Source organism: Camelus dromedarius, chromosome 1 (genome assembly GCF_036321535.1).
Source record: "Camelus dromedarius isolate mCamDro1 chromosome 1, mCamDro1.pat, whole genome shotgun sequence".
Classification (NCBI taxonomy): domain Eukaryota; kingdom Metazoa; phylum Chordata; class Mammalia; order Artiodactyla; family Camelidae; genus Camelus; species Camelus dromedarius.
Window position 1 is genome coordinate 120104361 of NC_087436.1, and position 15902 is coordinate 120120262.

General features: G+C 51.2%; 1 protein-coding gene across 2 annotated transcripts in view; it reads right to left on the minus strand.

Annotated features, from left to right (window-relative positions):
* Window positions 1–15902, minus strand: part of AFAP1 (actin filament associated protein 1) — a 135421-nt gene that overhangs the window by 28790 nt on the left and 90729 nt on the right. For both annotated transcript variants that reach the window (XM_031437914.2, XM_031437929.2), the window contains exons 9-10: window positions 10280–10429; window positions 4579–4790 (exon numbers count right to left, since the gene is read on the minus strand). In XM_031437914.2, coding sequence (XP_031293774.1) covers window positions 4579–4790; window positions 10280–10429 — 362 coding nt within the window. The remainder of the gene's footprint in view (window positions 1–4578; window positions 4791–10279; window positions 10430–15902) is intronic.

Consider the following 15902-nt stretch of genomic DNA (forward strand, 5'->3'; position numbering starts at 1 on the left):
GTGAGGTGTGGAACCCACGAGGAGGACACGGTCATTGTCTGAGTCACGGGATTCACGCTGCATTCACGCTAAGCCTTAAAGCGCAAGTTACACAATGATTATTCCCAAGGAGACAAAAATCCGAGGCCCTAAAGTGCCTTCCAGTTGTTTGGAGGGAAAGGCAGTAGGCTGTAAAACATAGACATCAATGTGATCACTTAAATCTCAGCTAAGGAAGTTGTTTAGAAAGCCTCCTTCATTTGGCAATAAAATCTGGGCAGCAAAAGGACCAGGAGCCCTTGCTGTGGTCTAAATGGGCCTGAAATGGCAATTTGATTTCCCTGATTAGATGGTAGGAAATTAACCTACTTTCATTTTCATATTAGTCGTGTTTACACAGGTGTAGAAATGTCTATAATCATTGGTCGGCTTTGAGCATGCTGTTTTTTAAGATGTCTGAAGTGCCCCCCCCCCCCACCTAAATGTTACCTGCCTAATTTGCAAGTCTGAAATACACCTTTAAGATTTGGTTCATTAAAATTTTAAGCCTTCCTTGTTATGTGATTTAGAAAACCAATTACATTACATTCATAATGGTATTTAAAATGTCTAAATAAATTTGATTGATCAAATATGTAAATAACATTTAAAGTTTAAAAGCAAATGAGCTATCAAATGTATGAGCTAACTGTCAGAGAAAAAATAAAATTTTAACTTCTTGTAAAAATTACAAATTTTTTATGTAAAGGAAGATTTGTAAGTTTAGCTTAAAGACTTGAAGAAAATTGAGTTTTTTTATTATAACCTTGACAAGCTGGACACTGATGAGAAGACAAGTAGGTAATTGTATGTACCCCACGCCAGGCACAAAACCCTCTCAGGAGGAGGAGCTGCTGGCAAGAGAAGGTGTTTTATGTGTGCTGACAGAATTGGCGAGTGAGTCATACAAGTAACAGACCATTCCCAGCCAGTATCAGATGGGGCCATTGGACAAAGCAGATGGATCCCAGATACGTGCCTTGCAGAGTAAGAATGTAATCAGTGTTTGCTAAAGTGAAATGAATTGATTTGAATACTTGAATAATTAAAAAAAAACACAAATATGTTCTCTTCCCTAGTCTTTTGTACCTTCCCAAAGCAAGTCTATCCCAAGAACGTATCTATGACCAAATCTGTATCAGTGCAGCTATTCCTGTTTCATCTAAGCATTTTTTAAAGTATTTCAATACACTAAGACGTGATTGATCCTATTACACTGCAGTTTATTAACAGTTTTCTTCATTTTAAAGAATTTCTTCATAGGCTTTTAAAAGATAACTTTGTGGTGTTGGACTGCAATTAGAAGCATTAGTTATGATCTTGTGGCTTTTAGGATATACATGGATATAGATGTGGGTGTATACATATATGTATGTATACACATGTGCACATACACACTTATAAGTTTGTATAACATATATACATGCCTGAATACGTGTATGTGTACGTTCACACACACACACACACAATTTCCTATGTTTGACTATGAAAAGGCCTGGAGGCAATGACACTCCGGTAACAATGAGTACACTTTTCACCCAGATCTGGTTTTTAAATACCATTTTCCACCGGGAGGGATCCACTAGAGCTCTTTGGAGCACGGCCGATTCCAAGAGGCCTGGGGCAGGGAGAAGTGCCGGACGAGCCTGGAACATCGTGTTGCATCACAGCTTGAGGGAAGTGCTCCAAGAATGATGGGGACTGCGGGGTCGTTATTACAGGGACAGAGCAAAGGCCACAGAGCTCCGAGGGCTTTCCACTGACCAACTCTGTTAATTTGACCAAAATAAGTCCTGACAATAAAGGATTATAACCACTGATCAACACAATAATCTATGAATCCCTGCTGACACACACAGACAGAAGAATAGCTTACTAAATGCGAGGAAGGGAAATCTCCCTTTTAGTAGATACTAATAACGTGCAGAAGGAATAATGGAACTAGAAACACCCCATTTGGCAACTGTCGTTGTAATAACTGTTTCAGGCAAGAGCCATGAATGGATGTTAAAAATTAGTGGATGAAACTGTGAGTGATAACAGGATATTGGAACAGCATCTTATCTTCCCACATGAAGCTCATTGAAGACAAAGGGGAAACACAGTAAGTCTGCATGGGGAAGCATGAAGAAGATGCCCCATGCTAGGGATCAAAGTTAACATCCTCAGCAGTGGGACAAACTGACAGGTGTACCTGCTGGTGTGAGGTATTACACAACACACCGCCCCTCCCACCGCCCGTCAAGGACACCTACACCCAGATTCCAATTTCGGGGAAACAGGAGACACGCTTGAACTGAGGGAACTTCTGCACAATAACTGGTCTGTACCCATCACAAGTATCAATGGCAGGAGACCAGACAGAGAAGGCTAAAGAGACTTGCAGCTGAATGTAACACGTGACCTGGGATTTCCTTCTGCTTATGGGGGCGTTACTGGGATAACTGGGGAAATCAGATTAAGATCTGTAAGTCAGATAATAGTATTGTCTGAGTGTTAATCTCCTGGTTTTGATCATTAGACAGTGGTTTGGGTAAGGGAAAGCTTTCATTTTAAGCAAATTTACCCTGAAGTGTTTTGGGGACAAAGGAGAAACACATCTGTAAAAGGTTCTGAAAAACTTCACAGAGAGCGAGAAGCCACACGAGAGGTAGTAAACATGGTAAGATGTTAGTATGTGGGGAGTATGGGTGAAGGGCATACGGGAGTTACTTGTACCATTCTCACTTTCCTGTAATTCTGAAATTGTCTCAAAAGTTAAGACAAAACGATCTTAGAAAAAGTACCGAATACAGCTTTTTGGCCGGCTCACTGCACTTCCTTACTGATTCGGGCAAAGTTTCTGCTTACGGTGGACTGCTGTGTGTTACTTCGACGTGCGTTTGAGGCCAAGACTGGAACAGGGCAAAGGCAGTGAAACACGACCACTGTGGCTCCGGGGACATGGGGCTGCACCTACAGGGCCGGGAGCGGAGGCAGCACAAGGCCCGCCCCCCCCAGCCCCGCCCCACGGGGGCTTCTCTCTCCACCCGGCACCCTGGCCAGCTTCTCTCTTCACCCTGAACGCAGCGGGGGCCAGCTCCCGCCCCTGCACCCTCCCTCAGATCTGCTGCCAAAGCTCTCAGATGGCATCCGCGTTGTTTTACATCAAGAGTACAGCTTCCTCATTTCTGTTTTCGGCTTTTTCTCCTGCCATCCACCCGACAGTTTTTGGCCTGCATGAATGCTTACAAAGCACACTGACTCTGGCCCAACGCTCTGTTTTTCAGACACTGTTTGGATGTGACCAAAGTCTGCAACAGAACTAAGGCAGGGGCCCCGACACTCTGGCCTCAGCCAGGCCAGGCCTTCCTTCTGTGAAATCAGACGCTGCAGAGTCAGCCACGAGGGGCAGGCTCGCTCCTTTCACCTGTCATCTCAAACCATCCAAACCACTGGGCGAGGAGCCCCGCAGGTGGAAGAACTATGCTGTTAATCTTTTTTTTTTTTTTGCCCCCAACAAAAACAGTAGTCTCTGAAACAAACTCCTGTCCCCCACCAAGACCTCCTAGACTGGCTAACTGGGCCTCTCTGATCTTGGCCACAAGCCCCACGCTCTTTCCTCCATGGGCAGTATCGCTGCAGTCATTTAGAACTTGGCTCTGCATCTGATTAATTTAGGACATACATCAGCCCTTCCACCAAAGCCAAAATATCCTCATTTCTATTGACTATATAACACAGATACACTTAACATGCACTCTGGAAATTCTGTGATCTGATATTTGTTTATACATGGACATACATATGTGTGTGTATATCTTTGTATCTTAATCATGAAAACACTAACTGGAATAAAAGACAAAGGAAAAAAAGATCTGAATTAATAATTTGGTAGAAGAATAAATTAATAATAGATGATAAATAAAAATTTTAAATTTCAAAAATGAAAGTTTTCAGTGTGTCACTAAGAAATTAGTTTTAATTGCCTTTTTCTGCTTTGGTGAATAAGGAACTCTAAAAAAGCAGTCAAACAAATAGTAAAATGCACACAAAGCCAAGGGTTTGTTAAAAGCCAAGTGTTCTTTCAACTTCCACGTACTTTGGCTCACTGGCCACTGTCTACAGGCAACTGGCTGTCCAAAAGCACCTGCTCCGTCTGTGAGGAAGCCCAGAGCATTCCCAAGGACAACGTGAAGGAAGCACCACCACTTCAGAGGCAGACCACAGTCAGGGGGAAAGTTCTACCGGAAATTTTAAAACAAGTTGTTTTGTGGCCGCTTTTCAAAAGCAACCCACTGTATGGGGCTGTGTATTTAATTTCCCAGGGGAACACATACAGAGAGGAAATCAAACAAGGGGGTGAGCTGGCGGACAGTCTGATGTGGACGCTGCGTGAGGAACTGGCTGTGCCGTCCACACTGTCGGGACCCCTGGAAGGGAGGCGAGGGCAGAAGAAAAGCAGGACCCCCCCAGACGGTCCAGGTGAGAGAGAAGGCCGCCCCCGCCTTCCCCAGGTGGAAGGAGTGGCGGGGAGTCTGGCTGGACCCAGGAGGGAAATGACCGTGTGCGCAGCCCTACCTCCAACACAGCCACCTCCTGTCCATTGCGAAGCAGCCGGAAGGTCAGGGGGTGTTTGGAGTCCAGTCCCGGGATGACCTCGCAGCCGCGGAGTGGGATGGAGACAATGTGGGTCTTCAGGTCGGCCCTGTCCTTGTGGAAGACCAGCTTGTTGTCCTTGACCCTGCACCAGCGCTCCCGCCAGCGGCTGTTGGAGAGCACATTCAGGTAGCCTGCAATGAGACCCGGCGCCCGTCAGCTCCCAGGCCCCACGGGGTCGGGGACGCGCCCACGTCCGTCTCTGGGAGGCAGCCGGGGAGACACCAACCCCTCACACCGCACATCTGCACACGCAAACTCCTGGCAACTGGAGGAGCCGCCCCTGCAAGACGACTCATTCGATCAGCTCGGGGGGCTTCTGAGGAGACAGCACAGACCACGCCAGAAGCCCTAATGTGACGTGGTGCGTGTGTGCTAAGGACCGGCTCCCGGACATGCACGGGGATCCGGGGCTCGTGAGTGTGTGGAAGGGCACTGAGCCATCAGTGCTGGAAGGAGAGGAGGGGTGAGGCCGCGCAGGCGTCTTCAAGTGGCTGAAGGGACACCACACGGGAAGGGGTTTACACTCCTTCTGAGCAGCTGCGATTGACAAAATTGGGGGAAAAGTTACAGGGAGGCAGACGTGGCCCAGCATGAGAAATACACTGTGTGAACACGAAGCTCTCCAAGAAGCAGGAGGCCTGGGGATGAGTTCCCCACTACTGGAAGTATTCCAGCAAATGACGGCAAGTCCTTGGTATGAGACTCCTGCCTGGAGGCCCAGGTGCCCTCAGTGGCCCTTACTGCAGCCCCCTGACTGGAGGGTTCTGTTGACTGTGAGGTCTGAACGCCCGAGTCTGAATGCGCGTGGCATTTCGTCATTCATGTCTCTGAGGCTGCACTGTGTCTGCAGCGCCCTGTGGATGTGGAGACACACGTATATACATCTTCACGTGCGATGGAATTACAAGAATTGTCCTCATTTTTCAAAAAGGAAATCTCCTCAAACACAAGAAACTGATCATTTTCATTTGTCACAAACATCAATGCATTTTTCCAGAGCTAATACAGATTTCATGGAGTGGCTGTGACTTCTAACCAGCCCACACGGCTCCGCTAACAGGCGAGTGCCGCGTCTCCTGAAGGGCTGGACGTACTCACCGGCTTTTCTTCCCTGACTGAGTCACCAAGCGCTACGAGTTTCTTCATGTGAGCCACAAACGGAAAGATTATATTGGGCAGACTCACGCTTTACTTCGAGCACGACGTCACAGGAAATTACCACGTGTTAACGCCCTCCTCGTATTTAGTTGCAGCTCCCCAAAGGGAAAAGCAAAACAAGATCTGCAGATCTGCAGAGGGTAACAGGCAGCAAACTCTGTGGAGACGTGTCCATGCCTGGTGGCTGGCCTCCTCTGCCAGGCTCACCGTCCTCAGCTCTTCTTGCCGGGGGTGGCCGAAATTCCTACTTCCTGGGTGGGGGACGTGGGCGTGAGGGACAGGCAGCCCTTCTAAGGACTCTGGGGTCAGAGGGCAGGCCGCATGTCCCCTAACTTTCTCCCACCGGACATCGCTAGCCTGGCTGATGGAACACCTGGCGACACAGGACCCCAAGCAGCCCCCAGATGATCACAGGGCAGACACCCACCACCAGGTGGTGCCAAAGAGCAGCCAGGCTGGGATGGACTGAGCTCTGTGGACAGGCTCACAGGCTCGCCGTGGGCATTTCGATGACCCACATTATACGGCAACTCCAGCACTGCTTGAATTTTTTTTCTGACTCCCACTTATGTTATAGGGAGAGGTCACTCTGTCTTAACAATTTGGGAAATTTCAGTTTGATGTTTTAAGATTATTTTTGCTTCCAATTCTGAAGAACTCTAAGGTTTCCTGCAAAAGCCATGGTGGCAAGAGTGCAGGGGCTTTCATGTGACCGGTGAGGTCACTTCACAGGCCTGAGTGACCCAAACACACAACTGCAGGGGGCGGGGGTCAGCTGTCCTGGGCCAGTCGGCTCTCGAGCTCCAGCAGTTGCAGCTGAGCCGGCAGGGCCGCTGACGGGGGGGCCACGTGTCCACAGATCTCGTCTCCAGGATGGAGAGGGCAGCGCCTGCCTGGGAGCCGTCTCCTGGGCTTTGTCACGCTTTTGAGTTCATTGCTCTCATCTCAGCAAGCCTCGGTTTGTAGTTGGCTGAGAGGCAATGTCGGGGGAAGGGGCAGCAGAGAAGCAGCCAGGGTCGCCACAGGGGAGGGGACCCTCATCCAGAACCCACCAATAGTGTCCCGGCCCTGCCCACACCGAAACCCCCGTCCCACCTGAGGTACATGTCCTCTGGCAGGCACGCGTAGGAAGGACTCACCACACCCCTGACACGGTAACTTATGCCAAGAACGCTTCCCTCCCCTTGACTAAATGCCATCTGACCCTTTGTGGGTGGATGATGACAGAGAGTGAGAAGCATGTCACTTTCCTGCACATCTGCCAAAAATCCTACTGCTAAAAACGTCACAAAGTCACGGGACACAGAGATCAGAGGAACCCTAGAAATATCCTACCTGTGAAGCCCTCCACCCTAGTTTCCTTTCGCTCAGCTTCTGTGTTTATCTAGTCACCCACCTGGCCCTGTCCGAGGCCGCCTTCAATACATCTGCTAGGCTTAGGTTTTTCTTCAGGTGAACAAGTGAGTAGTATCAGTGACCTTTCACTGAGCATAAATTGTGAGGCAGGCAATGAGCTTCGTGTTTCATGACTTAATCCTCAATTTGAAGGACAACACAGTAATTTGAGTATGGGCCCATTTCACAGGTAGAGAACCTGAGGCTCAGAGGAGTCTGCAACTTGCTTAAGGGAGTTCACCAGGTCGACAACTGTTCACTGAGCTGCTGTTTTCTGCCAGGCTCTGTGCTCAGTGCTGGGAACACGACTGGTGGGTGAGTTAGGCCTAAACCGCAATCCAGTAATGAAGGGAAAAAGCTCGAGAATTAAGTAGAGATAAGACTGTTGGAGGCCCTGCACTGCCTCAGCACAGGATTAGCCTAAGGTTCCCGCCCCGCTCTGGGTGGCCAACAGGGACATAGAGGAGAAGAAGGTGGATGGTTGAGAGGATGGGTACTCGTCCAAATGATGGACAGAAACAGGATGGGGAAGAGAGAAAAACATGAAATGCATTCCTGGTAACAACAGCTGAATTTACACAGTGACAGTAACTCCAGGACTCGTGAGCACTGGAGACGGGCCAGAAACAGACCCTGCTTTGCTTAGGGGTCTGCGTGCACATCTCAGAGCATCTTGTCCAAGGGGCTGTTCGTAGAGCAGATCCAGCTGGGGCCAAATGCAGCCCCCACAGGCCCAGGGCCTAGAGAGGGGTGAGAGCTGGGCCGAACAGCGGCAGAGGCCCTCGGCCTGCCTGTGGCACGAGGCCCGCAGCTGCAGGGGCTCGGCTGGACAGGGCCAGCGTCTCGGGCCTTCATGCAGCCACTCTTTCTGCCTGCGGCTTTGCAGCTGTCCTAGAATACCTGAAAACTGTCATCTTCCCCCTTTCTTTCTCTACAGGCACCTCCCCTGGCCTGGCAAAGAGCTAGATGACAATTTTAAACTCTTGTGGACAAGGGTGCTCTCTCAGCAGCGGTGGAAGATGTCCACTCCGAGTTGGAGGGAAACCCGCACGTGGTGCGACAGGCTGCAGCCGCCCTGGTGTGCCTCCGAGCAAGTCCCGGACCAGCTGTCTACCAGGAGTCGTGAGGGTGGCGAGCCCTCGGGGATGTGAGGGGTCTGCAGGACGCATGGGCTGCACACATGGACAGAGCCGGTCAGCAGGCCCGGCCCTGTCCCCAGCGGGCTGTGTGACTCAGAGCAAGTCCCACAGCCTTCCTGAGTGCTCTGTCCTAGGTGTAAAATGGGGGCCCTGGACAACAGTCTCCAAGTCGCCTTCCAATGAATGTTTAATTGTTCTTCATGAAAGAACCTCTATTTCCTTCACTGACCTAGAGCAGTTTTAAGAACAAAAAACAAAGCTAAGAAAGTAGTTCCCTTTTAGCTGGAGAAGTCCCTGTTCCATGTTCAACCCCTAACTCCCATCTCCCCTCCCGGTGAACGTGAGAGGGAAACAGGCCCACACCCCCCAGGGCTTGAGGCTGCTCCCAGAAAGGCAGAGAGCACCAGGCCCTCAGCATCAGCAGATCCCCCCTCTGCCCTCCTGCAGGACCCCTGCCCAGCGGGTTCAGTTTCAGCAGGACGGCTGCTCTCAAATTCTCTTCAGGGACAGAACATAGGAAGGCACATCAGTTGGCCCGCTTCTGTGACCCAGCTGTCTGACGGGGCCAGTCCAGGACCTCCGAATGCAGAGCTCCCAGACCTCTGGTCTCCTTTGGTGTCACCATCTCCCCTCCCAGCTCAGCCCCAGGTGGCCCCTTCTCGGGGCCCTCCCTGAGATGACATCTCCACCGCCGCTGCCTGCCCAGCCATCCTCCCTGCTCACGCACTTCTGCACAACCGCCTGTGACGTCCTAGAATCACAACTGTGAGAGCCAGAGGGAGCTGAGAATACACCCCATCGTCCCTCAGGGAGCCCCCAAGGCTGCTCTGTGTCGCTGCCCCGCACTCTGCTGTCCATCCCTCCTCCCAGCCAACCCACCTTGGAGCCCCACTCACCCTCCCAGTATGAGCTCACACCCGGGGCTGGATCTCTGCCGAATAAACTCATCTTTGTGTGTGCAGCCCAAGTGGGGCACTTACAGCAGCATCTAAGTCACGTACCCTTTGGTGTCCCCAAAACAACCAACAGCTCGGACAGAGCAGATGCTCAGTGAGAGAGAGAGGGTGGGGGTAGACAGAGGGGCCACAGATCAAAGGCATCATGGGACTTACAGTGACGGGGAGCTGCCTGCATACTGTGGGACACAAGGAAGGGGACAGCCCATTCTCTACTTCTTAAAAGGGTAAATATCCATCTTTCAGCCTCTAAAGGTTCTCCCTTAGAAGAGCCGCATGGTTCTCATAAGTCTGGTCACTTGGGGAACCTGACGTATGTGAAGTGTCACTTATCCATGGAGCTTGGTCCCTGTGTGTTCCTGAGTCAGTCATCACACGTCTGTCTCTGTGACTCCTTGTTTCAGGGCTCCCTTTGGCTGCTGGACTGCACACCAAGGGACAGCAGGGACCATCCCGGTCACCACCACCTACCACGTGCAGACCCTGTCCCAGCAAGCAGCGTCTGCTCAGAAAACACTGACGGACGAAGCCTGGGCCGGCGAGGGGCGACGTCAACGAGCTGGGTTGGGCCTGAAGCTAAAGTCTGAGAAACGGAGCAGCACGGGAAAGTCTAGTTTCATGACTTCAGGCCACGGGAAGGAGCTTGTGGTACTTCGGTCACTGTTCCACCATACTTTATCCCTCCGGGGCCAATGGCACGTGCAAGGGCTCCAGTTTAAAACTGCTTAAAAAGGAATTTGGAAGAACTTCATGAGGTCAAAGAGAGAGTTTGTTTTTCATCTTGAAAGGACCTCAGAGATCATCTCAAACCCCTGCAAAGTCTCCCATTAATAGGCAATAAAAATGTAATCCGTTCCCTATCATTTATGTGATCATAGGCCCAATTCAGCAGAGCCAAATCAGTGAGACTGGGAAGACGGCGACACGGAGGTGAGCAGGAGCGGGGCCGGCAGCCAGCAAGCCCCCTCTTACCGCAAGTGGGCACGTCTTCCTCCGCCGAGGAGGTCTGTTCGTCTGTCGAGGGCTTTTTCTTTCCCAAACCGATGATCTTGGTAATTTTTTTCCCAGTGACTTTAGACACGGTTCCCTTGGCCTCCGATTTGGAACTTTTTTTCCTCTTAACTGTCAAGAATGATAACAAAAAAGCATGTTTCAGTTACAGACTTTAATTGAAAAGACATCAAAATAAAGCCTAAATCATGGCCAATTTTCTTTCCCCCAGTTTTTACTTACTGAGCGCCTGCTATGTGCCAGCCATTGGCCTGGATACCAGAGAACACGGCAGAACAGAGGCGAGCAGGCTGAGAGCACACACACGTGCACGCATTCACACACCGACACACACCCACAAGGCAGGTCAGATGGCGGCAAGGCCTCTGTAGACCTAAAGCCGGGGTATGCGGCAGCGCGACCAGGCGGTCAGGGAAAGCCTCCGAGGGGGGACGGGGAGGGGACTCTCAGCAGAGGCACCGAAGCTAAGGCAGCCGCTCTGGGAGAGGCATCAGCAACAGGGGGAAGGCTCCTGCGGCCCCGTCCTGGCCGGCACGGGGAGGGGCCAGGCGGGGAAGGGGAGGCGGCCCCCCTCCGCGACCCTCGCCAGCCCCTCGTGACCTGCTCGATTCACACGCAACTCTGCCCCCCCCCCCCCCGGAGCTGTCAGACGGGCACTGCAGCCCAGCCCCTGGCGCTGTTTGCCCTGCACAGCGCTAAACTGCACAGGGAAAACTCATAAATGTTTTGCACGAAAATGCTTTCTGGCTTCCCTCAGAAAACTGGGGAAGTTTTCCCCACGCTAAACCCACACGCTGGGGAAAGGGCAGCAGGGGCGGGCCCAGAGACGCAGCATCCACGCGCGTGGACCCATGGGCCCCGTGTCCACGATGGTCCCATGCCCCCACCAGAGACAGCGCTGGCCGCCAGCCGCTACCCTGCACCTGCCCCACCTTGGCCATTCGTGCTCTCCAGCCGCTGCAGGTTTTGTCTGCGACCTCCGACAGAATCACAGGAGCGGGCATGGCACGAAGAATCAGCACGCGCACTGAGACAGGGCAGGGACTGAGGGACAAGGCCCTTCTCAGCAGAGCACCTCTGGAAAGGCGAGCCTGGGGGCTCTGATGTGCCTGGCGCTGGAGCCAAGGGTCCAGGGCGCCTTCCCCAGGCCTCACAGGGTGCTGAGCCTCCAGGCCTACACATGTTCAAGTCCAGCCTCACTACGGTATGGATATGCTGGAAGAGGGGTGTGTGACGTCCTAGAGGGCCCTGAAAAGATCTCGCAGCATCAAGGCCAAACACCATCGCCTGAACCCCAGGGAACCCCAACAGCCCTTCCCCAGTCCTCTCCAGGAAGACCCCCTCAACCCTCTGTCTATAACCCAGAGGGCATCACAGATTCTTCTTAAGATATAATAAAAGTCAAGAATTCCTTCCTCGTCCCCTTTCCTCAGGGGCACAAAACACGCATCCGCACACATACATCACACAGGATAATTTCAGGGAAAGAGGATTCAGAGACGTGAGGTGATAAACTACAGGCCTAATTCCTAAACCCTCCCTTTAAGAATGTTCTGTGTTCGCCCTCCCACTTCCCACTTCTTCCCCACATCTGCTGCTCTCTGGTGGGGAGTGGGGAGCAGGCACGCTGTCCCCTCCTCAGTCTCCACTCTGCCACCAGCACCATGCCAGCGGCACAAGGCCGGCGTGACATCCGCTCGCCCAGCCCTGCCGCCTCTGGGCCCTGCAGCTCCTCCTCCCACCACCCCGGGCCCAGTGAGAGCCTGAGAGGTCAGTCACTGTGCTTTACCCCTTGTTTCCTCTAGAAAGAAATGACAGTTAACAACATCTGAGGCAGGAGGTGCTATGTTATAAAGAAGCCAGCTTATATTTCAGGGTACACAGTGCTACAGACTGAATGTGTGTGCTACCTCCCCCCCGCCCAGAATTCACATGCTGAAGCCCTAACCCCCAGTGTGACTGTATTTGGAGATGGGGCCCCCAAGGAAGTAATGATGGTTAAGTGAGGTCTTAAGGGTGGGGCCCTGATCTGACTGGATTGGTGTCCTTCTGAGAAGAGACTGTGAGCATTGGAGGGAGGCCGCTGAGGACACAGTGAGGGAGCGGCCGTCTGCAAGTCGGGAAGGGGCCTCACCTGTGGCCAGCCCTGCTGGCATCTTGACCTCGGGCCACTGGCCTCCGGGAGCGCACGATACAAACGTCTGCTGTGTAAGCTGCCCTGTCTGTGTATCTTGTCACGGCAGCCTGTGCTGTTCTTCGAACAAGGCAAGGCCTCCTGTGATACTAGAAACATGGGACATGGGACTGGTACTCCCACCCACTCCTTGTACTCTCCTGTCTGTTCCTTACACTCCCTGGTAAAACAAGCACCAAGAATCGGTGATTCTAACCTCTTAGTCTGGGGCACACCTCCTCCCCAGCTGCCGGCAGGCGTGGGGCCCGTGGCTGGGACAGCTGTGCCATTTGGATTTCAGCTCAACCAAAGCGAAAGTGAGAACACCAGTGGATGGCCCTCCTTGGCTGTTTCTAAAACATGTGGAGATGATCTGTGACCACGTCTCACTGGAGCTAAGCTGTAAAAAGAAGGCCCTCTCAGCAAGGACCATCAATGCCCGGGAGGCACCTTCCCCAGAGCTCGGGAGCATGAGCCAGGCCCTCCCTGCATCACGGTGAGGACTGAGAGCGCTGGGTGTTAGATTTATTTCCAGTTTTACTAGGATTTGCCCTGCTGGGAAAATGCTGGCTGGACTCTTCCTCCCAGGAGAGAAGACCATAGAGGCTTTCAGTTCCCTGAAAGCCACAGATTCATTTTTTGCAAAAGCGGAAGCGAGGCTGTCCTCGGAAGAAAAAGCCAAAGTACGTAGGAACGTGAGAAAGAAGCCACCAAGGATATGTTGATACTATTTGTTAAATGGAAGGCAACGTTTAACACACGAAGTAGAATGATGAAAAAATGCCTAAAAACTCAGAACTCCCATCTCACTGAAGCTGCAGAGGAGGAGGTCTGGAGAGTCTGCACCGCCAACGTGGGCAGAGGGGGCGTGACAGACACTGAAGCAAGGCTAGTTCTCAGCATTTTCAAAGCCATAAATACACACCCAGTTCCTTATTACCCTACATAAGGGGAGTCTAGGTGTTTTGGTATTTAGGCTAGGGGAGGAACGGGGACATGGGGCTAACATCAGTGGACTAATTATTTGGTAAGTCTATCAACAGACCCATTAACTCGGGATCAAATCATAAACGTGAGGTGCCAGCTGGGGACAGCCGTGGCCTCCACACAGAGTAGCAGCAGGAGCTCAGTTCTCTTCCCACGTCAGCGGCAGCTTCAGTGGGAACCTTCCTAGCTCACCAAACCCTGGACGTTGCTGGTTTACTACGTGACAGGGCTTGGCTCCTTGAAAGGAGAAACAGGAGTTTTAGAGCCATTCCCTGTGGCTCTGATCACACAGAGTCTGGAGCGTGTCCATGTTCTGTTGTGAGTCTGACATTTAGGAGAAGCTGCAGGAGTTTGGGATTTCCTCTGTGCAGCCGGCAGAGCAATCGGTCCGAGTTCCGAAACGGCTGGGATCAAGGGGGCTTGAATGAAAATTCTCAGATGCAAACTGGCCAAGAGTGAGTGGCAAGAATAAAAGCTAAGCAGAAGGTCCGAAAGTGCTTAAACTACGAGTTTCTTCAGTGATTACTTATTGGGAGTTGCCTCCATGCAAAGCACCATGCCGGGCAAAGACATCTGAACCAAGGGCACCTTCACAAGGTGCAGAAGGCTGCTCTTGTTAGAAGGAAGCCGGAGAATATCAGGCATGTTCCCGCACATGTTCCCAGGCATATAGATCATTCTGGAGAATCAGATTTTGTGCAGGGACCCTGGGAGAAGAAACTGCCAACAGGAAAAGAGACCAACCAGAGCAACACCCGCTGGGTCTCTGCCTCTGAGCGGGAGCCCTGAGATTGCATGTTACTCCATTTTGGGGCAAGAGTTAAAGATAGCTTTCCTGGCTTTGATTACACATAATGTGCCCTGTGAAGACACAGATGATACCTTCCACTGAGTAACTTCCGATGGAAAGAACCAAAATTACACTCAATAGGACTGAGATAGAAAATCACACGGGCAAAGGCAGAGACCATGACCTTCCGCCATGAACCCTGAAACATCACAGCAGTCTGGATGACTCGAGCTCCAAGATTCTAGTGGCCTGGACTGCCATTTGGTTTAAGGAGACTTCCCTTCACGCTAGGAGGTGCCTACTCCACTCCAGGGACAGGCTGCAGGCGAGCTGGCCGGGCAGACCGCTCACCCGGGAAGCACAGAGGCTGCTGGCTTTGCCGAGGGAAAACCTCCCCCGCCACCCACAAATCCTACCGCTCCTCTCAGTCCACACACTGCAAAAGAAATCAGAGGCTAAGCCACAGGCTGGGACAAGACACGAGTAAAACACATCTGATCAGGGATGCTCCTTCAGAATATATAAAGAACTCTCAAAAGTTAGTAAGAACGAAAAGAATCGGTAAGAGCACAGCCAAAAGCACGTGCAGAAGCGTGGATGGACCCAGAGACGGCCGCAGCAAGCCAGAGAAAGGCAAACATCTTATGCCACATTTTTGTGCATCTAAAAAACAAAAATGACACAAGTGAACTTATTTACAAAACAGAAAGAGACTCACAGACATAGAAAAAAGGGGAAAGGAGGTGGAGAGCTAAATTAGGAGTTTGGGATTAGCAGATACAAACTGCTATATGTAAAACAGATAAACAACAAAGTCCTACTGTATAGCACAGGGAATTCTACTCAATATCTTGTAATAACCTACAATGGGAAAAAACATGAAAAACACTGTATGGGGGGAATAGCTCAGTGGTAGAGCACATGCTTAGCATGCACAAGGTCCTGGGTTCAATCCCCAGTACTGCTGTTAAACAAATAAATAAATAAATAAAAACAATAAATTAAATAAATAAACCTAATGACCCCCCAAAAAACTATAAAAAACAAACAAAAAGACATTGCTTTAAAAATTTTTAAGAATATATACATGTATATGTAAAACTGAATCACTATGCTGTATACCAGAAACTAAGACAACACTGTAAATCAACTAAACTTCAACCAAAAAAAGGAGGGGTGGAATATGGGCAAAAGATTTAACAGGCGTTTCCCCAGAGAAGACAATGGGTAGCAAAAAAGCATGTGAAAAAATGTCCCACACATTGTTAGTCACAGGGAAATGCATGCTAAAGGCGCAATTACGCACCTACTAAAATGGTCAGAACAAAAAGAACAAAAGCGGCGACATGAGCGCACGCGAGCGTCTGCGACGAGGAGACCCCCCACCCCCCGAGGTATCGCCCGGGGGAACGAAGACTCGTTTATGCGAAACCTCCCATGAGCATCTATGAGCTTCACTGGACGTCACCCAGGCCTGGAGACGCGTGCTTCAGTCAGGGGATGGATGATGGTCTCATCACACCCTGGAGCCCTGCTGGGCCCCGACATGGAACAGACCCCTGACCACGACAGGGACGCCCCTGAAAGCATCACGCCCACTGAGGAAGCCAGACCCGGAGGCTGCGGGATCCACT